Here is a 23,533-nt window from a genome sequence, read left to right as displayed (position 1 = left end):
TGTCCACCTGAACTCCTCCATTTCTCCACCTCCTTTTAAGATTTCAAAATTATGAAGGGCTTTGATGGAGTAGATAGAGACTGTTTCCACTAGGAGGGTCAATACAGATGGAAGATAATTCGCAAAAGAACCAAGGAGGAGATGAGAAATTTTTTTATGCAGTGAGTTATGATTTGGAATGCACTGTCCAAGGGTGGTGGAAGCAGATTCAGTAGTAACTTTCAAAAGAGATTTGGATAAATAGTTGAAAAGGGAAATGTGTAGGGCTGTGGGGAAAGAGCGGGGGAGTGGGACTAACTGGACAGCGCTTTCAAACAGTCAGTGCAGGCACACTGGGCCAAACTGCTGCCTCCTGTGCGATATGATTGTATAAACCTCCTCCAAACAACTTCTCCTTCGGCTCGGCAGCTTTTTCCCTCCTCGTATCTATGAAGCCCTGGGACATTTTTCTAAATTTAAAGGCATAGTATATTTTGCAAGGTGTTCTCTTTCCCCTTCCACCTACTTACCTCTTTCCCCCTCCACCTACTTAACTCTTTCCCCCCCACCCCGCCACTTCCCCTCTCTTTCCCCCCACCCCACCCCCACACCTTCCCTCTTCCCCTGCCCCCTCACTGCCTTCTTTCCTTCCTCTCCCAGTTGAAGGAAGAGTTGAGTTGAATGGCACTTGCAGCCAAAGGAGGTCTGCAAAAAGACAATGCTATACCCTTACCAGCTCAAATATTTGGCAGTTGTATCTTGCATAATGAGAATGTGATGAGCTAATTATCTCTTCCCAATGCAGACCCCAATTGCAAAACTTATGAGGGGAAATAACCTTGGCCCCCAAAAGGAAGAGGGAAAGAAGAAACCAAGCATGAGCTAAGGATTCCACTGTTAATAAATGAACTAGTGGTGCTGTGAAAACGGACAGCCTGCCTGCAGTCTCTTAGGAGCCGAGAAGCAAATGTGGAAAGTTAAAAGGTCCAACAGAAAGTTACACAAACTCTTCCCCCTCCCCCAGCCACCCGCCCACTGCGATAATATCCGTGTTAGGCATCCCCCTCGTACTGAGACAAGAATCCAACCCTCCTGCCCCATCTTCACTCCTTCACTCCCCCTAGTGATGATACTGTTAGATGACATGCTGAATTGACCCTGTTACATTTGCTCACATGTTGCTGTCTTCAGTTACCCCTTCCACCCTCAATTGTCCTTTATTGCTGTAATTTTATATAATTATTAAACACATGTACACAGTAGATACGTGTACGTGTGTCTTCTCTTTATGGTCAAACTGTTTTGATCAACGCTGATATGGTTAACCCAGTAATTTATATTGTATTTACTATTTAAACTGAATAGCCAGTTCAATAGAATTCTCATACAGATCTGAATCCATACTCCTGGTGATACTAGATGTGGTTGTACAGGAACAGGGCGGGATTAGCCACAGGAACCAACTTCATCCTAGTTTTCTTTAGGTTCTGACCATGCAACATCCAAAATAGAGGCAAGTGGTGAACAGGACAGTTGTAGACATTGTTGGCTGCCCTTTGCTGGCCAGATTGTGGAGCTTACAGGGTCGTTTATTTGCCAGGACTTTATGTTGGGCGGGATAAGTGTTGGACCACAGTCTGAGGTGACCATAAGTCAGCTCTGAGTTGTAAGCTGCCCCAGTCTTCTGGTAGGAATATTGGCTTTAGTAGAATGTTAATTGCTTGAAGATGTCTGTATGAAATCTTGAATGAGATACCACATTTGTTTGCAGGAGCCGTTGTGTAGGATTGCACGCACTGACTGGTGCAGTGCAACTTTTCAATGTGTGGAAGAGCTCAATACATAAGCCATATCTTCAGCCACTTTGTGCTGTGATTTCCTGCTGTGAGGGGACTGTGCATCAAATGGGGCAGCAAAAGCTTATAAGCACACATGCGTGGGCACGCTCAGTTCTCCCACCACCCCTGTCATTTTTATATGGCAGACTTCTCCATCTGGGCTGCACACCGTGGTCACAGTATGTTTGGAAAGCAGTAGATGATAATGACATTACCCAGCTCTCCAGAACAGCTCTATAAGCTGATGGTCATTTTCATGAATGGGGTAATGGTTGTACGATACTCACTGGTATTTAATACAAGTGTGTTTCTTTTGGTTGGGCATGGGTGTTTGTGTGTCTCCTCCCCCACCCCCCCCCCCCCCCCCCCCATTACTCTCTGGTCGAGGTAACGGGCAGCTCTGTTTTCCCTGATCTCTCCCAGTGGTGCTCTGCAATGAGTTACTCCAAGCTGTACAGCAGTAGAACAGTTCAGTCCTGTGTCTTGATTCATTTCCCACTGCTCAGCACAGTGTTGAGCGCTGTCTGTGTGGACACGTTTTAACAGTCATCAGCCAGGCAAGCTGTTGATTAAAATCCTTACTATGAAAGAACTGCTGGATGGGTGCAATTTAGATCTGACTGGTTTATAATACTATAAAGTCTCTTGCGATATTTGGAGTGAAGCTGCTGCTACCCCTGTCTTGTTCCTAACCCATGCCTTTGTCATCTCTGCACTCATTCTCCAACACCTTCCTTGCTGACCTAGCCTCGATAATACTCCAAATCGCCCAACTCTCTGCTGCTTGCATCTTGTCCTGCACTAAACCATTCTTGCCCATCACTCCTGTCCTTGCTGGCCTACCTTGACACACGCATCCCACCCCCCACTGGAGGGGTTTGAAAGTCCTTGTGTACAGATTTCTGAATAGCTGCGACTCACTACTTCTGTAGTCCTCTCCTGTCTTCTGCTCCTCTGAATGGCCTCCTGGCTCCACCTTTGGTAGATGATCAGCCCTATTCCTTGGAACGCCATAAACCCCTCCGCCCCGCTAACTGCTTAAACACATCTCGGCCATCTCGCAACTGTTCAGAAGGTCTCTTGTTTTCTGTGAAGCTGGATGGGATGTTCTTCTATAAAAGGTTGTAAGTTATGTTTCAGTTGTACAGAGCCTTGGTCAGACCCCATCTGGAGTATTGCGTTCAGTTCTGGGCCCCGCACCTCAGGAAGGATAGATTGACCTTGGAGGGGGTGTCGTGCAGACTGACTAGAATGATACTGGGACTAAAAGCGTTAATTTATGAGGACAGGTTGACTTCTATTCCCATGAATATAGAAGATTGAGGGGTGATCTAATCGATGTTTAAAACAATAAAAGGATTTGATAGGGTAGATACACAGACTATTGCCTCTTGTAGCATCCAGAGCAAGGGGCCATAGGAGAGGAATCAGGAAGCACTTCACACACTGTCAGAAATCTGGAACTCGCTCCCTCAAAAGGCTGTGGATGCTGGATCAAGATTGGGCGGGAAAGTGAAGTTGAGGTCGAAGATCAGCCGTGATCTTACTGAATGGCGGAGCAGGCTCAAGGGTCTGTATGGCCTACTCCTGCTCCTATTTCTTGTGTTCTTAATGCTGGGTAAACGGGGTTGATGCACAGATCAGCCATGACCTAACTGAATGAATGGTAGAATAGGCTCAAGGGGCGAAATGGCTTACTCAGTCCTGTCCCTATGTATATAATTGTAAGTTATCATTTGTCCAGCCTCTTGACTTCACCTTGCTAACCTCAGTTCCTTGCACTCCAACCTAAGACACAAACTTGCCCCTATATAGTAGAGCACCAGCAGCCCGAGACAGGGAGGGAGGAAGGAATTACAACAGTAGTTCCTGTTCTTGCAGCATCTGACTGCCTTGCACTGCCAGCTTCCATCCAGGGTTGGATTCTTGGCACCAATTAGCCACCTCATCTTTCCTTAACATCAGTTTTGCAGCCACTATCATTTCTGCTGAACTTCATATTGACGGCATTTCCTTTGCCTTGTGTAAGTTGAGGAAACCCAAAGCTGTGTACTTGCTGAATTGGACCACACTGTTTGGACGAAGGTTTGTCTCAAATGGTGTTCGAGGTTGTCAGCCTTTTCCCTAGCCTCCTAGTCAAGCTCCAAGTTGATGTGGAAAGGCCTGCTGATGTTCTGAGGCCAGCTCATACTATAATCAGGATATTGATGCTCTGATTGGTAGGAATTGCAATTCCAAGGAATAGTTGTGTTTTTACATGAATAAATGCAATCCGATTCTTCAATCTGTTCCATTTTTGCTGTTGTTTCATTGGTCTGAATGGCTTGGTGTCACGCGGCTGCTACTCATGCATGTGACCTCAAAGTCAGCATCCGTTTCTCTTTGGGTGGGAAAGCAGGCCTAAGCTGAACACTACACAAGCTTACTGTAAATATTATTGCGCCTTTAGAATACAAATAGTATAAAATGTGTTTAAGGAGTCCTCGACCTGAATCCATGTGCAAACTGCAGTGTGCAGTAAAATGCTGCCTCCCCCCAACTAACAGTAATGCAGTAATTTTTCAGCTTTGTCTTTTAAATACAGAAAGGTACATTGAGGGAGCACTAATGACATGGAATGCAATAAGTTGTGCTCGATATGTTTCTTTGTATTTTGACCCTTCCTCTGTATCCGGTGAAATGGTGAGCTCTGAAAACCCCCTTCTGCAAAATTTGTCACGTTGCTTTCAGGTTGCAACCAGTATTTGAAAACCTACCTGTCTCTCTCTTGCAGCTGCCAGCCTACAGATGGGCTCCGAGGTATGTGGAAAAACACCTGCAAGCCCCACCTCTGCCATGGATAAACAGCAGGTGGCTGCAGAGTTTGGTGTCTCATTAGATTATTCACGATAATGGCAGATAGTAGAAGTTAGCAGGTAATTAAGAGTTTACAAAGTACACTGCGGATTGCTGGTCTGAATGTAGAATCCCCCCCCCCCCCCCTCCAAAACCACCAATCTGAACCCCCCTCCCAGAGCTAGCTGTAGTGTACTGTTGAACAGCTGCTTTATCACCCAATTTGCCAGCACAAAGTTACTCATGATTCCAGTTGGATCTACCACAGAGTTGGAAGCATTGGGTAAAAATATTGCTCTGATATCAGTGGGTCCCCGAGTTATGGAGGTGAGTGTTAAAGGCAGCATGTACTCTTCTCCAGCAATCCATCGGCAGTCTCCAGTGAGGTCAGTGCTGTGGAGCTGCTGACTTTAAAATCAATACAAAGCCTTTATGTTATGTGTAATACCAGCTGGTATAGTAACCACCTTGTTACATTCGGCATTGTTCACTGGCACCAGGTCAGTTTCAACTGGCAAGCTGTATTGATTTTAAGGTGGGCAGTGCGACCGAGACTGCCAGCAGGATTGCTGCAGGTGAGTGCACACTGCCTTTGTGACGTCCATAGCTCAGGGACAACGGTTAGCACCGCCAGAGCAGATTCAGCCATCTCGCTGCTCTTTGGGTGAGCAGGGCAGCTCCTGAACTTGCTGGCAGGAAGAGATCAACTGAGTTGTGAAGAAAAACAAATGCTGGCAACTTTGAATCCTGCTGGTTTCTCAATGTCAGTGGGAGTATTTGCAAATAAAAGCATTGCAGATAATTGGAATTCCACTCTCAGTATGTTTCTCTACAGACTCGAGTGCATGTATGTGAATATGGATGCTGATTTTTTTTTTCTGTTGAAAGGGACAAAAATCCTGCTAACAGTTTTAACTGTTGAATTCCTGGCCCACCAGTGAGTGGAATTGCTGGCCTGTAAGCTAAGTACAAGTGGGATAAGAGATGTGCCTTTTAGTAAACCTGATCCTGAGCTTTAACATCCCCATTGGTACCTGCTCTTTGAAGAAAGGGACCATTTTGACTCTTGAGCCTAATTAACACCCACAGCTCAAGCTCTCGGGGTTAATGACTGGATTGTGTCTCATTAGCTCCCCTGCTTGGCCTGTCGCTCATTCCTCTGAATTGAATTGTTTAAAATAATAAACGGATTTGATAGGATCGATACAGATAAACTGTTTGCTCTAGTGAGGGAATTCCGAACAAGGGGCACAATCTTAAAATTAAAAGGGCAGCACGGTGGCATAGTGGTTAGCACTGTTGCCTCACAGCGCCAGGGACCCGGGTTCAAATCCGGCCTCGGGCGACTGTCTGTGTGGAGTTTGCACATTCTCCCCGTGTTTGTGTGGATTTCCTCCGGGTGCTCCGGTTTCCTCCCACAGTCCAAAAGATGTGCGGGTTAGGTTGATTGGCCATGATAAAAAAATTGACCCTTCGTGTTAGGGGGGGACTAAATACGTGGGGTTACGGGGATAGGGCTTGGGTGGGATGGCTGTCGGTGTAGGGACCAGGTGCTAGGGTTTGGATGATCAGCCATGATCTCGTTGAATGGCCTACTCCTGCTCCTATCTTCTATGTTTCTATGTTTGACGATTCAGGAGTGAAATCAGGAAGTATTTTTTCAAATAAAAGTTAATGGAAATGTAGAACTCTCCAAAAAAGGCTGTGGATGCCGAGAGTCAATTGAAATTTTCAAGACTGCGATTGATTTGTTAGGTTAGGATATCGAAGAATATGCAGGAAAAGCAGGGTAAATACAGTTGCGGTACAAATCAGTCCTATGATATTGAATGCAGAACACGAGGCTGAATGGCCTGCTCCTGTGAGCAGCAACATTGGCTTTAGCTCGAGTTGCATTGCTAAACGAGAGGCTATTAAACCTGCGCAAAATGGCAAGTTTAGTCACCATAAAAGTTTTGTGAAGTAGAACACAAATGTTTTTGTATGCTGAGGCTAGGAGCTGGATGTTACTTAAGGATTTGCAGTCTGGGGGGCAGGTGCAAGCAGAAGATAAAACTGTGATGTCCAGGAGACTTTTGCATTTGAAAATAATAGTGCCAGAGGGAATCATGAATTTATTGAGGGCCTCTAGCGGTCGAAAGCAGGACAGCAGTATTTATAATATAATATTAACAGAAAATGCTGGAGAAACAGCTGGCGACTGTCTGTGTGGAGTTTGCACATTCTCCCCGTGTTTGCGTGGGTTTCCTCCGGGTGCTCCGGTTTCCTCCCACAGTTCAAAGATGTGCGGGTTAGGTTGATTGGCTATGATAAATTGACCCTTAGTGTTAGGGGGATTAAATACGTGGGGTTACGGGGATAGGGTGGGATATGTGTTGGTGTAGGGGTTACGGGGATCGGGTGGGATATGTGTCGGTGCAGGCTCGATGGGCCGAAATGGCCTCTATCTGCACTGTGGGGTTTCTGTGATTGTGTGAACTCAGCAGGCCGGGCAGCATCTGTGAAGAGAGAAACAGAGTTAACGTTTCAGGTCAATGACCTTTCGTCAGAACTGGGAAAAAAAGCAGGAAATGGAACCGATTTTAAAGCAAGTGTAGGGGCTGGGAAATGGGGGAGGGGATGAAAGAACAAAGGGGAAGGCCTGTGATAGGATGGAAGGTGGATTCAGAGATTAAGGGACATTAAGAGATATTCAAGGCAAAAGTAATGGGACAGGTTAAGAAACAAAGGATGGCTCGAGATGAAGTGTGAATTGTGCTGGCAGAGTGAAAGACAGCTGCCCTGTGGGGGAGAAGAAAAAAAGACAAAAAGTGTGGATATATATATTTTTATTTATTTATTTATTAGGGGCTGAGGTTATGGTCTGAAATTGTTGAACTCGATGTTGAATCCAGAAGGCTGTAAAGTGCCTAATCGAAAGATGAGGTGCTGTTCCTCGAGCTTACGTTGAGCTTCACTGGAACAATACAAGAGGCCGAGGACGGAGAGGTCAGTGTGGGAATGGGCCGGTGAAATAAAGTGACAGGCGACCGGAAGCTCGGGGTCCCCCTTACGGACTGAATGGAGGTGTTCCGCAAAGCGGTCACCCAATCTGCGTTTGGTCTCCCCAATGTAGAGGAGACCGCATCGTGAGCAGCGAATACAGTATACTAAATTGCGAGAAGTACAAGTAAATCGCTGTTTCACCTGGAAGGGGTGTTTGGGTCCCTGGATAGTGGCAAGGGGGGAAGGTATAAGGGCATGTGTTGCATCTCCTGCGCTTGCACGGGAAGGTGCCGGGGAAGGGGTGCTGGGGGCGATAGCGGAGTGGACAAGGGTGTCGCGGAGGGAGCGGTCCCTACGGAATGCTGAAAGGGGAGGTGAGGGGAAGATGTGTTTGGTGGTGGGATCACGCTGGAGGTGGCGGAAACGGCGGAGGATGATCTGTTGAATGTGGAGGCTGGTGGGGTGAAAGGTGAGGACAAGGGGAACTCTGTCGTGATTCCGGGAGGGAGGGGCAGGCGTGAGGGCAGAAGTGCGGGAGATAGAACGGACACGGCCGAGGGCCGTGTCAACCACGGTAGAGGGGAATCCTCGGTTGAGGAAAAAGGAAGACATGTCGGAAGCACTGGTATGGAAGGTGGCATGGTCATTTATAATCTGCACGTTGTGAAGTACATCTCCCTCTGTTCAGTTTGGGGACTGTACTTAACACATGTTTCTTTGACTCATGAGGAAAAACTTGAAATTTGATTTGCCATTTGTCTTCGCAGTTATGTCGGCAGTCTAAATCTTTTTGGTTTTCCTATTTAAGTATCGCTGTGAAATTTGACAAGTTTGCAGATAATTCGTATTGATTAGAGGCATGGTTCCCATCATTGAGCCCTTAATGGCTCTGTTCATCACTTGTTACTCATATGACATTACACCTGTTACAAGCAGTCTGTTCCTGGCTTCTTGCCCTATGTTCTACCCTGGATTTCTATGACTTCAAGTCTCTGACCAGTAAACTTTCAAAGAACGTTTCTGCTTTTTATATTGGATTTGTGTGTGCATATGTTTTGGTCTTTCTGAAGATGTTAGTTGGTGGCGACCACAATGCTTGGTTTCCAGTAACATTTTGATTTTCTAACATGAATACATGACGACCTTTGACATGTTGGTAGGCATCATTGGGGAGCAGAGTAACCATACTGATGGCCAATGAGGGTGATGTGAGCTACTCTTTCTTTTGCAGTTGATTGCAGCCTTCTCTGTTTTGTCTCCTTCAGTGTTGAGCTTGGAGTATAGCAGTGTTGGGCATTCAAGCCTCGGCCTCACCTCCCCAGCAGCGCTTTTTCAAACATGACAACAAAAGCCTCAGTCCAGTGAATGCAGTAACTGGATACTCTGAGACTTGTAACGTGTCAGCTTGGTTCAGTGGTAGTGGACTGATTTGAGCTGGAAGGCTGTGCCCCACTCCAGGACTTGAGCACAGTAATGAAGGCTGAGTGCTGTATTACCAGAGGTGCTGTCTTGCTGATGAGCTGTGAAATCGAGGCCATGCCTGCCTTTTCAGGTGGATGTAAAAGATTCCATGGTACTCTTTGTGAAGAGAAGGTCGTTCTCTCGGTGTTCTGGCCAACATTTATCCCACAATAAACATTATCTGTTTATGGAATCTTGTTGTGGGCAAATTAATTGCATGTTTGCCTACATAACAACAGTGATCACATTTAACAAGTACTTAATTGGCTGTGAAGCATTTAGAGACATTGAGGTTGTGAAATGTGCTATATAAATGCAAGTTTGTTCTTCTTTGAGTCTGGCCAGTCAGACCGAGCGAAGTGGTTTTGCTCATGTTCTAGTGACTGGGTGATCACGTTGGTTGCTGTGCTGAAGTAAAATCTCCTACTGAAAGGAATGGGGAGCGAAATGTGGTCCTGTTGCCCTGTCAGAAAATGTTTGTGCTAAATTCATTACTAAGATAGGCTTGCGTGGATTATTTTTATTAGCTGCCCTTGCCTCTGGAGTCGCAATATTCAAGTCTTGTTCCTGGATTTCAGCGCATAATCTAAGCTGTCTTCTCAGTGTGCAGTACTGAAGGATTGTTGCATTATTGGAGTTATTATCTTCTGGGTCAGACATTAAACTAAGGCATCTTCTGCCTGTTCCAGTTTTCAGGTTAGGTGTAAAGGATCCTTGTTGGATTTTTCTACAAAGTAGCGAATCCTTTTTGGGCAGTCCCTCTGAACCAAGGGTGACTTGCTTCCACATTAAAAATGAGTTCTCTGATGACTGATGAGTCCAATGCGGGACCTACAGTCTGTCGCAGGTGGGGCAGACGGTGGGTGGGGTGCTTGGATTGACGTGCGCTCCTTCCGCTTGCTCCCGGCGAAGAGACTCGAGGTGTTCGGCGCCTTCCCGGATGCTTCTCCTCCACTTTGTGCGGTCTTGGGCCAGGGATTCCCAGGTGTCGATGGGGCTGTTACACTTTTTCAAGGAGGCTTTGAGGGTGTCCTTGAAACGTTTCTTCTGCCCACCTGGGGCTCTCTTGCCGTGCCGGAGCTCCGAGTAGAGCGCTTGTTTTAGGAGTCTCGTATCGGGCATGCGGACAATGTGACCCGTCCATCGGAACTGATTGAGCATGGTCAAAGCTTCGATGCTGGGGATGTTGGCCTGAGCAAGAACACTGACGTTGGTGCGCCTATCCTGCCAATGGATTGGCAGGATCTTGCAGAGGCAGCGTTGGTGGTACCTCTCCAGTGCTTTGAGGTACCTGCTGTACATGTCCAAAGCAGTGAATACACTTCAGATGGAATTCATTGTCAGTGAAGGGCTTTAGGGCATCCTGAGGGTGTGGTGAGGTGCAAAGTAAGCTTGAATTTAGTTTAGCATTTTCAGATTGGTGAGATTTGTCAATGTTGTTGTTGCTAATTGTGATTCTTCAGCCAAGGTTGGGTCAATAAAACCAACATTTAACTTTAAATATGGAACAGGAGCTGTTACTTCATTGAGTGGTTCAGGAAGCTCCCTAATTCTCCGCTGATTGGCATTAAATTCACTCTGCCGAAGTCTACAGGGATGGCTGATAGGAAAATTGGAGATCTCATTGGCCCAATAGGACTTTGGGGTTGAGGTACATTTTTTGAGGCGAGGCAGAGCAGAGGGAGCTTTTTCTGTTGTTATTTCAGAGGGAACTTTACTTGGTATCCAACCTGTCGTATCTGACCTGAGAATATTTAAATGGACAGTGTAGAAGGAGCTTTATTCATCCAACCCATGCTGTACTTGACCTAGAAGTGTTTAATGGGGCATTGCAAGATAGCTGGTGATCTTGTCCTTGCTATATAGGAATAGAAGTGTTTTTACATTGTCATCGTGCCACTTGGTTCCTGAAGCACAGGCATCAAGCCCCCAGCTGCAAACCGAATGAGATGAGGCTGGAGCGCACTAAATTCAGCAACCTAAAAGTCAGAGTAAAAACTGATTCTGCTGGGCAACCGATCTCGTTTCCAACTACTTTACATTGGGCCTGCAGCTGGAGAAGGGCTGCGAGGGGTTCTGGAGAGGTGGAGGAGGAAAGGGCCTGGCAGGGGCAGGAGAGAGATGGAGCAGATGCTGTATAGGAGGAGGGAGAATGACGGTGTAAGGTTTGTGTTCTGTATGATGTGGGCTGACCCAAAAGAATTTGAGAAGCTGTAATGGTACCTGGGAATGCTGTCATTAATGGGTCCATAAACCAATGTGTTCAGTTATTGCTTTCTTGGGATGGTGTTAGCAAGGGGCATTATAAAACGGAGTTGCTCCTCTGTTAAGTCTTGTTTTCAGGTTGGCTACAGCTGATGATGGGGCAAGCTTGCTTCCTGTTCCTGTATCATGTGATTAGGCTGCAAATGCTGCTGGTATTTTTTGATTGGCTGATTGTCACAGCTTGTTTATACAATCAAAGACATTACTTGCACAGAAGTCGGCCGTTCAGTGCTAGCTCGTCAACTGGAGCCGCCGACTCTTGATCCCTTTTCCCTGTTCTATTCTTCCTGTTCAAATACCTGGCCAATTCCCCTTAAATTATATTGTAGTCCCTGTTTCAGCCAGGGTAAGACATTTCATGTTCTAATAACCCTCTTTGAATTTTTTTTTACCTTCCCTCTTTGTTACAAAATAAAGATTAAAGCAGTTTATGTAGATAACATCATGCCTAATGGGAAAATGACTGCTTCTATGTTGTTATACATGAATACATAGATGGGCAAGAGCCATGTCCTTTTGCCATTACTTCCATCTGTTTGGCCACCACCCTTTTGAAGTGGGTCAATGTTCCCTCCAGCTTTCTTTTGGTGCCCAGTCCCTTTGGCCACTCATTCACGGTATATTTTCCAGCGGCAGCAGCTGGTGAGCGGCCTGTGCGGGACCTCCCGATTGGTATGCGGTCGTGTACCTTGGAGGGAATATTGGTGGAGCCTCCTCAGCCTGGTCCTTCCAGCTGTTTGAGATGATCAGCACCACTAGTGTGAACAAGGTTGATTTCAGGACTAAATAATTGGATAGTTTCCTACATTTTTTTAATGGAAAGTTTGTCTTTCTCTCCTCCCCATCTCCAAACATGGCGATTTCTTCAATAGCCTATTTTTATTTCAGAATTGCTCCCAATAGAAGTGATTCTGTTAATGTGACCGAGCCCCCATTGTGTAGTAGGGCTGATCAGCTCCACTGTACAGTGTGTATGTTACAATGCTGCATTTGTAACTTTGTCATTCTGGCGGAAACCTTCCCCGCTGCCTTTCTGGGGATGCCTGCAGGCTAGCAATGTGAGAATCCCAACAGTGGCATGTGGGTAGGTTGAAAGCTCAGCCTGTCTGTGACCAAAATAAAATGATGAGCCATTGGAAGCATTATTGGTGGCAGCTGTTTACCGTTGCCACCTTGGGGACAGGGATCGGAACCACCTTGCAAGGGGCTCTGCTCTCGCTCCAGAGCTGTATCGCTGCCTCATTTTATATATGTTGCTTTTGGAGACACTATTAGAATACAAATGGGGTATAATAAGACAGGATACTGTGACGTCCACCTCCTGCAGAATTATCCAACAAGGGTGAGCTTACAGCCCTTGCAGGTAGATGTCTAGTGTGGGTTTGGAGAGGGCGGGTGAGATGGTGTTGGTGCATAAAAAATTGTTGCTATCTATCCAGAATGTTTCTAGTCATGTTGTTGAGCTCCAAGAGATCCGACTTCATATATTCTTTTTCTGCAATTGATGGTGTGTTGGCAGACTGTTGCTGCGACAGGAGTGTGTGGTTCACAGCTTGCAATTTAAACTCCAGGTTTTTTAATATATTTAGACTAATGGCACTCCATAGGTTGGCTCCTTCAGTGATCTACTTGTCCACCTCAATTTCACAAACTTCAGCTAATTCAGAATTCAGCTGTCTGTGTGAAGGCTTACACATCCACACTCCTCACGTGTGCTTACCAGCTTGGAGTGTCTCCCTGTACCCCAGTCAGCAGGCTTTGAGCTGCACTTCGATAGGCCAGATTCCTCCACTGGCTGATCCTGACTAGCATTCCTCCTCTCTTGAACACAACTTTTAAACAGTTGTACTTTTCCTGCATTTTCCTGAGTTTGTAGCCTCAATCATTCCAGGGGTAATGGTGAGCAGAGGCCTGTTCCTTCCTTGGAGGGAGGACATATCCAATGACCGCAGCACGGTGGCATAGTGGTTAGCACTGTTGCCTCACAGCGCCAGGGACCCGGGTTCGAATCCGGCCTCGGGTGACTGTCTGTGTGGAGTTTGCACATTCTCCCCGTGTTTGCGTGGGTTTCCTCCGGGTGCTCCGGTTTCCTCCCACAGTCCAAAGATGTGCGGGTTAGGTTGATTGGCTATGATAAATTGACCCTTAGTGTTAGGGGGATTAAATACGTGGGGTTACGGGGATAGGGTGGGATATGTGTTGGTGTAGGGGTTACGGGGATCGGGTGGGATATGTGTCGGTGCAGGCTCGATGGGCTGAAATGGCCTCTATCTGCACTGTGGGGTTTCTGTGATTCTGTGAATTTGCCCAGGCTGCTGTCATTATCTCTTCTGGTGTCATATTAACAAAGGTCTGGGAACAGATCACCGGCTTACCTGCTGCCTGTAAGTCAGTGGCTGAGGAAAGAGTGCTATCATTTCAAAATGGTTTTCCTCTATCACTTTGTTTCTGTGTAACAGGATGTGGTATAATAAACAGGAAATGGAGGGCGGGGGGAAACTGAAGAGGGACCAGCGGACTGGAACAGGAGCTTGCACAGTGCAGTCAACAGAATGGGCTGCAACACTTCTTCTGTTGAGAGATTTTCTTTCTCTTTGCCCCACACAGTTTCTCGAGGTGCACCACAGTGTCCCAGGGTATAAGGTCCAGGTTTTGGCCACCTTTCCATGTGTGGAAATGTTTTGGTTCACCACAGTGGTATGGCTGAGATCCAAGAAGGTGAATCAGTGTCACCCTCTCAATTCTTAGTGCTGTGGCCTTCTTTCAGTGTAAAATGTCTGTTGAATGGGGCCAAGTTAAAATTACAATTTTTAAACAACACAGAAGGTGGCCATTTGGCCCATAGAAACATAGAAGATAGGAGCAGGAGTAGGCCATTCGGCCCCTCGAGCCTGCTCCGCCATTCAATGAGATCATGGCTGATCATCCAAACTCAGTACCCTGTCCCTGCCTTCTCTCCATATCCCTTGATCCCCTTAGCCTTAAGAAATATATCCAACTCTTTCTTGAATATATTTAATGAATTGGCCTCAACTGTCTACTGTGGTAGAGAATTCTACAGGTTCACCACCCTGGGTGAAGAAATTCCTCCTCATCTCTGTCCTAAATGACTTTAGACTGTGACCCCTGGTTCTGGGCTCCCCGGCCATCGGGAACATCCTTCCTGCATCTATTCTGTCTAGTCCTGTTAGAATTTTATAAATTTCAATGAGATCCCCTCTCATTCTTCTAAACTCTAGCGAGTATAAGCCCAATCTCTCCTCATATGTCATTCCTGCCATCCCAGGTATCAGTCTGGTGAATCTCTGCTGCACTCCCTCCAGGGCAAGAACATCCTTCCTCAGATAAGGCGACCAAAACTGCACACAATACTCAAGGTGCGGTCTCACCAAGGCCCTGTACAACTGCAGCAAGACATCCTTGTTCCTGTACTCTAATCCTCTCGCTACGAAGGCCAACATACCATTTGCCTTCTCAACCGCCTGCTGCACCTGCATGTTTACCTTCAGCGACTGGTGCACAAGGACACCCAGGTCTCGTTGCACTTCTCCTTCTCCCAATCTATTGCCATTCAGATAATCTGTCTTCCTGTTTTTGCCACCAAAGTGGATAACCTCGCATTTATCCACATTATACTGCATCTGCCATGCTTCTGTCCAATCACCCAACCTGTCCAAATCATCCTGTAGTTTCTCGGCATCCTCCTCACAGCACACACGCCCACCCAGCTTTGTGTCGTTTGCAAACTTGGAGATATTACATCCAAGTTCCCTCGTCGAGATTATATTAAGATATATTGTGAATAGATGGGGTCCTCGCACCGATCCCTGCGGTACCCCCACTAGTCACTGCCTGCCACTCAGAAAAAGAGCTGTTTATTCCAACTCTTTGCTTCCAGTCTGCCAGCCAGTTCTCTATCCAAGTCAGTACCTTGCCCCCAATCCCATGTGCTTTAACTTTACACGCCAATCTCTTATGCGGGACCTTATTGAAAGCCTTCTGAAAGTCCAAATACACCACATCCACTGGTTCTCCCTTATCTATTCTACCAGTTACATCCTCAAAAAATTCCAGTAGATTAGTCGAGCACGATTTACCTTTTGTAAATCCATGTTGACTTTGTCCGATCCTGTCACTGTTTTCCAAGTGCTCTGCTATTCCATCTTTTATAATGGACTCTAGCATTTTCCCCACTACTGATGTCAGGCTTACCAGTCTATAATTCTCTGTTTTCTCTCTACCACCTTTTTGAATAGTGGGGTAACATTAGCTACCCGCCAATCCATGGGAACTGTTCCAGAATCTATAGAATTTTGGAAGATGACCAGCAATGCATCTACTATTTCTAGGGCCACTTCCTTAAGTACCCTAGGATGTAGATTATCAGGCCCTGAGGATTTATCGGCCTTCAATCCCATCAATTTCCCTAACACCATTTCCCTACACATACTGATTTCTTTCAGTTCCTCCCTTTCATCAGACCCTATGTTCCCCGACATCTCTGGGAGGTTATTTGTGTCCTCCTTTCGAAGACAGAACCAAAGTATGTATTTAATTAGTCTGCCATTTCTTTGTTCCCCATTATACATTCCCCTGATTCTGACTGCAAGAGACCTACGCTTGACTTCACCAATCTTTTTCTCTTCACATATCTGTGGAAGCTTGTACAGTCAGTTTTTATGTTCCCTGCAAGCTTATACTCATACTGTATTTCCCCTCTCTTAATTAATCCCTTTGTCCTCCTTTGTTGAATCCTAAACTGCTCCCAATCCTCAGGTTTGCTGCTTTTTCTGGCCAATTTATATGTCCTCTCCTTGGATCTTATGCTATCCCTAATTTCCCTTGTTAGCCACAGTTGAGTCACCTTTTTTGTTTTAATTTTATGCCAAACAGGGATGAACAAATTCTGTAGTTCATCCATGCGATCTTTAAATGTTTGCCATTGCCTATCCACCGTCAACCCTTTTAAGTAACATTCCCCAATCCATCCTACCCAACTCGCGCCTCATACCATCGTAGTTTCCTTTATTTAAATTCAGGACCCTAGCCTCTGAGTCAACTACTTCATTCTCCATCTTAATGAAGAATTCGATCATATTATGATCGCTCCACCCCAAGGGGCCTCGCACAACAAGATTGCTAATTAATCCTTTCTCATTACATAATACCCAGTCTAAGATGGCCTGATCTCTAGTTGGGTCCTCGACATATTGGTCCAGGAAACCATCCCGTATACACTCCAGGAATTCCTCCTCCTCAGTATTGTTACTACAGGAAACTTTGGTTTATCCGGAGGTTGTATGTCTGGAATACTCGATCTAACGGCAAAAATCGGGAGCTGTTTTCTATAAGTTTTTTTAGTTCTCGTTCTTTTTTTTCCCCCAGTCAGGCACTGCAAGGTCTGTAGCTATAGCAACAGCTTCAGCTAGAGACGCTTGCAGCTGCAGCCGACTCTTTAGAAGCTGTTGCTAAGCAACAGTGTTTGTTGTCCGATACGGAGATGAAAACCTCCGTATGCTTCAACATTAACTTTGTATGTCCGGCAGTTTTGATAGATCGGCAACACGCCGGTCCCGTCGGTGCCGGATATCACAAAGTTTCCTGTAATTTGGTTAGCCCAACCTATATGTAGATTGAAGTCACCCATGATAACTGCTGTGCCCTTATTGCACGCATCTCTAATTTCCCGTTTAATGCCATCCCCAACCTTGGCATTACTGTTTGGGGGTCTGCATACAACTCCCACTAACGTTTTCTGCCCCATGGTATTTCTCAGCTCTACCCATACAGATTCCCCATCATCAGAGCTAATATCCTTCCTTATTATTGTGTTAATCTCTTTAACCAGCAATGCTACCCCACCTCCTTTTCCTTCTAACAGAAAATGCTAGAAAAACTCAGCAGGCCAGGCAACATCCATGGAGAGAAAATAGAGTCAACGTTTCGGGTGAAAACCCTTTGTCAAGACTCAAGAAGCACAGGTGCTGTTTTGACAAAGGGTTTTCATCTGAAACGTTGACTCTATTTTCTCTCCACGGATGTTGCCTGGCCTGCTGAGTTTTTCCAGCATTTTCTGTTGTTATTTCGGATTTCCAGCATCTGCAGTATTTTGCTATCGTCCCTTTTTTTTGCTTGTCTTTCCTGAATATTGAATACCCCTGGATGTTGAATTCCCAGCCTTGGTCACCCTGGAGCCATGTTTCCGTAATCCCAATCATATCATATCCATTTGCATCTATTTGCGCAGCTAATTCATCCACCTTATTAAGAATGCTCCTCTCATTAAGACACAAAGCCTTCAGGCTTGTTTTTTTAACACTCTTAGACCTTTTAGAACTATTATTTACTGTGGCCATGTTTGATTTAAACCCTTGACTTCTCTGCCTGCCACTTTTGCTTTTCTCCTTCCTGTCTTTTGCTTCTATCCTTGTTTCCCATTCCTCTGTCTCCCTGCACAGGTTCCCACCCCCCTGCCATTTTAGTTTAAACCCTCCCCAACAGCACTAGCAAACACTCCCCCTAGGACGTTGGTCCCAGTCCTCCCCAGGTGCAAACCGTCCAGTTTGTACTGGTCTCGCCTCCCCCAGAACCGGTTCCAATGTCCCAGGAATTTGAATCCCTCCCCCTTGCACCATTCCTCTAGCCACGTATTCATCTGAAATATCCTTCTATTTCTTCTCTGACTAGCACGTGGCACTGGTAGCAATCCTGAGATTAGTACCTTTTTGAGGTCCTAATTTTTAATTTACCTCCTAACTCCCTATATTCAGCTTTTAGGACTTTGTCCCGGTTTTTACCTGTATCGTTGGTACCTATATGCACCACGACAACGAGCTGCTCACCCTCCCCCTCCAGAATGCTCTGCAGCCGCTCCGAGACATCCTTGACCCTTGCACCAGAGAGGCAACATACCATCCTGGAGTCTCATTTGTGGCCGCAGAAACGCCTATCTATTCCCCTTACAGTAGAATCCCCTATTACTGTAGCTCTCCCACTCTTTTTCCTCCCATCCTGTGCAGCAGAACCACCCACGGTGCCAGGAAGTTGGCTGCTGCTGTCTTCCCCCGATTAGCCATCCCCCCCAACAACATCCAAAGCGGTATGATGGCCACAGGGGACCCCTGCACTATCTGCCTGCGCCTACTACTCTGCCTGGCGGTCACCCATTCCCTTCCTGCCTGTGCAGCCTTTACCTGCGGTGTGACCAACTCCCTAAACGTGCTATCCACAATGTCCTCAGCATCGCGAATGCTCCAGTATGTATCCATTCGCAGCTCCAGCGCCGCAATGCGGTCTGCCAGTAGCTGCAGTTGGATACACTTCCCGCACACATGGTCGTCAGAGACACAGGAAGTGTCCCTGATTTCCCACATAGTGCAAGAGGAGCATACCATGGCACCAAGCTGTCCTGCCATGACTTACCCTTCAATTAATTTAAATTAACTTAAATCAAATCAATACCACCAATTACACTACAATTAAATGATATACTCAAGGGCCCTTGGTTACTAGCACTAGAAACTATAACCACAAAAAAATTAAGACCGTCTAAACTTTATAAACTATGAACCTTAACTGTCAAACTATAGAGTAGTATAAATACTCCCTGGCCGTACTCACCCAATCAGCTGCTCTCTCCTGCCCGTGTCACGTTTTGAATCGTGACGTGGCTCTGGAACGGCGCCGCCGGTCTGAGATTGGTAAGAAAGTCCGTGAAAGTGAGTTTAAATACTCATTGGGTCTCCGGTTTCGCTGCTCCCGACACCAGCCTCTGCCATCATGGTTTTGCTAGCTCTCCAAAAGAAAAATCTACTAATCGCATTCCCTTACCCCTTCCCCATACCCTTTTAAAATGTTACCTTTTTCAAATGTTTATCCATGTTCTATATAAAACCTGTTGTGGATTCTGCTTTCACTACTGCTTCTGGTAGGACATTCCACCTGCAAACCCCCTTCTCTGTACAGGAAACTTTCGATTTACCGGCACCTAAATAACCGGAAATCTCGGTTAACTGACAAAATTCAGGAGTAGGTTCAGGTAAGTTTTGCTTCATATTGTACTTGCCTTCCTCGATCTGTTGCTGTGCAAGGGTGTGGCTGCAGCTGTTGCTAAGCTACAGAGATGCGTGGAACTTGTGACCATTGTTCTGCACTTGGGTTTGTTGCTTTATACAGAGCTGTCAGCTCTCCGTATCTTTTATTATAGCTTTCGGTTATCCGGAATTTTTGATGAACCGGCGTCCCGTCGGTGCCGGATTAAAAAAAAAGTTTCCTGTAATATGTTGTGCTAACCTCTCCCGTTGTTCTTATGGTGAAATCTTAAATTGATGCCCTCTACTTACTGACTCACCAACCAGTGGAAATAGCTTTATCCCTATTTACCTTATCAATCCCCTCATAATTTAGAACAACTCTGTTTGATCTCCTCTTGACCTTATCTGGTAATGAAAAGAGCTCCAGTTTCTCTGGTCTCATAACTAAAGCCTCTCATCCTTGATGTATCTCTATGCCCTTGACAATCTACTAACTGGCCTCTGTTTCCCCGAAGTCACTAATAGTCCTCTTCAGTTAGCCATGCTCCCTATTTTTGTCATCTGCAAATTTTAATGATATACCCCTTGAACCTGAGTCAACGAGTTTCCAGTAACATAGTTGTGGAACATTCCATTCAGGGCAAGAGGAACAACATCATTTGACAAAATTGGCCGTGTGTTTGCTGGATTGTGAATATTTGAAGTTTAGTAAGGGTTGTGTTGGGGTATTTCCTGAATTCTGTGTCTCTGCCTGGTTTCCACTATGATGCATGGACATGACCATTGGTTTGTTTTTCACTTGCAGGCGGCAGCGTTCGGAATGGCGGTGGGCAATTGAACGGGCTGCTATTGTGAGTCGCTGGAATTGGCTGCAGGCGCATGTATCAGATTTAGAGTACCGCATCCGGCAACAGACAGACATTTACAGGCAAATCCGTGCCAATAAGGTCAGTGCAGCAGGAAGGAACTGCAAAAAAAAAAAAAAAAGTTACTTGTTTGTATGTAGAGTTTTTCTTTCTGATCATATAATGGTCTGCAAATGTGTGCAAAGCTGACTATCGAGGATTTGATACTAGATTTAGAAAACTATGTACAAGAGAACTTTCTTGATCAGTGTTTCTAGCCCAACAAGGAAGGAAGCAGTGCTGGATCTAGTTCTGGAGAACTAAGTGGGGCAAGTGTAGCATGTTTTAGTGGGAAGCATTTGGGGAAAAGTGATCATAATATCAGGTTTAGAGTAGTTATGGAAAAGGACAAAGAACATTCAGGCATGAAAATGCTTAACTGGAGGAGGGCTGATTTCAGTGTGTTGGAATGAGATCTGGCCCAGGTGGACTGGAATCAAAGATTGGCACGCAAAACAATAATTGAGCAATGGGAGGCCTTCAAAGAGGAGCGAGTTTGGGTATAGACGAGACACATTCCCACTAGGGGGAGAGGAAGGGCATCCAAAGCTTGAGCTCCTGGGATGACTAAAGATAGAGATAAATGTAAGGTTCATAATACAATCGAAAACCAAGCTGAATATAGAAAGCACAGAAGAGATCTAAAAACGGGAATAGGAGGGGCCAAGACAGAGTATATGAGAATAGATTAGTGGCTAACATAAGGGAACCCAAAGCCTTTTATAACTTATAAGCAGTAAAAGGTTAATCAGAGGAATCGTGGTGCTGATTGAGACCAAAAAAGAGATGCTCTTAAGGCAGAGGCATGGCTGAGGTACAAAATAAGTACTTTACATCTGTCTTTACTAAAGAGGAGGATGCCAATGTCACAGTAACGGAGGAGGGAGTCGAGATATTGGATAGGAGACACTTAAAAGGTTGGCAGTCTTCAAAGTAGTAAAGTCACCCAGTCCGGATGGAATGCACCCCAGGTTTCAGAGTGAAGTAAGGGTGGAAATTGCAGAGGCTCTGGCCACAATCTTCCAATCCTCCTTGGATATGGGGGTGGTGCCGGAGGATTGCAAATGTTACACTCCCGTTCAAGAACGGGGAGAGGGATAAATCAGGCAGCTACAGGTCAGTCATTCTAACATCGGTGGTGGGGAAACTTTTGGAGACAATAAAGTGGGACAAAATTAATTGGAACTTGGAAATATAAGGGTTAATAAATGAAAGCTTGCGTGGATTTTCTTTAAAGGCAAATCATGTTTGACTAACTTGAGAGTTCTTTGATGAACCAACAGAAAGGGTTGATGAGGGTAGTGCAGTTGATGTATCTATGGACTTTCAAAGGGCATTTTATAAAGTACTGCAAAATTAAAGCCCATGGGATAAAGGGACAGTGGCAGCATAGATATGAAATTGGCTAAGGGACAGAAAGCAGATCGTAGTGGTGAACAGTTTTTCAGACTGGAGGGAGGTGTACAGTGGTGTTCCCCACTGGTTGGGATTTAGACCACTGCTCTTTTGATGTATATTAATGCCCTGGAGTTGGGTATGCAGGGCATAATTTCAAAATTTGCAGATAAAACAAAATTTGGAAATGCAGTAAACAGTGAGGAGAATAGCAACAAACTTTAGGAGGACATAGACCGATTGGTAAAATGGGCAGACATGGTAGATTAATTTTAGCAGTGAGAAGTGATGCATTTTGGTAGGAAGAATGAGGAGAGACAACATAAACGAAATGGTACAATTTTACCGGAACACAGACATCTGGGGGTGTATGTGCACAAATCTTTGAAAGTGGCAGGACAAGTTGGAATCCTTAGCTTTATTAATAGAGTGCAAAAGCAAGGTAGTAATGCTAAACCTATAAAACATCAGTTTGGCCCCAGCTGGAGTACTGTGTCCAATTCTGGGCACCGCACTTTAGGAAGCATGTTAAGGCCTTGTCGAAGAGATTTACTAGAATGGTACCAGGGATGAGGGACTTCAGTTATGTGGAGAGACTGGTTGTTCTCCTTCGAGCAGAGAAGGCTAAGAGGAGATTTTATAGATGTGTTCAAAATTATGAAAGGTTTTGATAGAGTAAATAAGGAGAAACTTGTCCAGTGGCAGAAGGATCGGTAACCCGAGGATACCGATTTAAAATAATTGGCAAAAGAGCCAGAGGCAACATGAGGAAAAAAAATTTACGTAGCAAGTTATGATGTTCTGGAATCCTCTGCCTGGAAGGGTGGTGGCGGCAGTAGATTCAATTGCAACATTCAAAAGGGAATTGGGTAAATACTTGAAGGGAAAATTGTGCAAGAGTGTGGGACTAATTGGATAGTTCTTCCAAAGAGCTGGCACAGGCATAATGGCTGCCTTCTGTGCTGTATCTTTGTATGATTCTATGCAACTGGTAATATTGCAGTGTTTGCCACTAGGATTGCAGTAATGTACAGTGGCGGGCACATGAAGTAGTCATGGTTACATGCCTTACTGGTACTAGGAGGAGCAATTTGAGGTGCTAAGTTCAGAGTGCAACACAAGAATGTATCCTACAAAATTCCAGCATGTTGCGCCAAGTTCTGCTGATCGTATATTGCTACTAATACTCTAAACCCAGTGACAAAACTGACCACCTGTCCTTTTAAGTAACTTTAAACCTGTACAGTAACTGCTGTTTTCCAAGAACTGGCTCAATTATTTGGAAACCTTGTAGTGGTGTGATAAATGTTAATCCTTCAGTATGGATTTTATTGTGCATCAGTAACCAGCACTAACAGCTGACTTGTCAAAAATACTAATCCACATCCGAATGAAGTGATCTCGGAAGTGTACAGTACATTAAAAAGAATTCTGGAGCGATTTCAGGACAGTGAGCTCTCCGACTGGTTCTAAGAATCTCTGTCTGCCTGAATCTGAATCCCTTGGTTACATTGCTCCCAGCTGTCCATGATCCTTGTTTGAAAATATTTATTTAAATAGTTACTTCCATCCTCGGGTGCTGTTCCTTTTTTATAAAGTGCAGGCAGTGCATTCTTGTGCTTGCTGTTCCTACCAGCTGCTGTGCTGTATCTGGGTTCACTGCTGAACAGCAGGTACAACGGATCCTATTGGATTGTCACCATGACGTGCTATCATGCAGTGGATTTTGTGGCAGGTTAGTAGAAACGGGTAGGCGTGCTTGCCTTAGCCACATCAGAAATCGATGTCGGAGAGAAAATTCAGGGTGGGGAGACTGAATTTGTATTTGACTCTATTC

General features: G+C 45.4%; 1 protein-coding gene across 2 annotated transcripts in view; it reads left to right on the top strand.

Moving 5' to 3' along the window:
* The window catches only part of kansl1b (KAT8 regulatory NSL complex subunit 1b), a 223,926-nt gene that overhangs the window by 133,162 nt on the left and 67,231 nt on the right, over positions 1–23,533 (top strand). For both annotated transcript variants that reach the window (XM_085966680.1, XM_085966679.1), the window contains exon 4: positions 20,202–20,343. In XM_085966680.1, coding sequence (XP_085822806.1) covers positions 20,202–20,343 — 142 coding nt within the window. The remainder of the gene's footprint in view (positions 1–20,201; positions 20,344–23,533) is intronic.

This window comes from Somniosus microcephalus, chromosome 24, assembly GCF_052327205.1.
Source record: "Somniosus microcephalus isolate GS21.2 chromosome 24, FLI_Smic_1.0, whole genome shotgun sequence".
Lineage (NCBI taxonomy): Eukaryota > Metazoa > Chordata > Chondrichthyes > Squaliformes > Somniosidae > Somniosus > Somniosus microcephalus.
The sequence above is the reverse complement of the archived record's forward strand: the minus strand, read 5'-3'. Positions and strand labels throughout refer to the sequence as shown.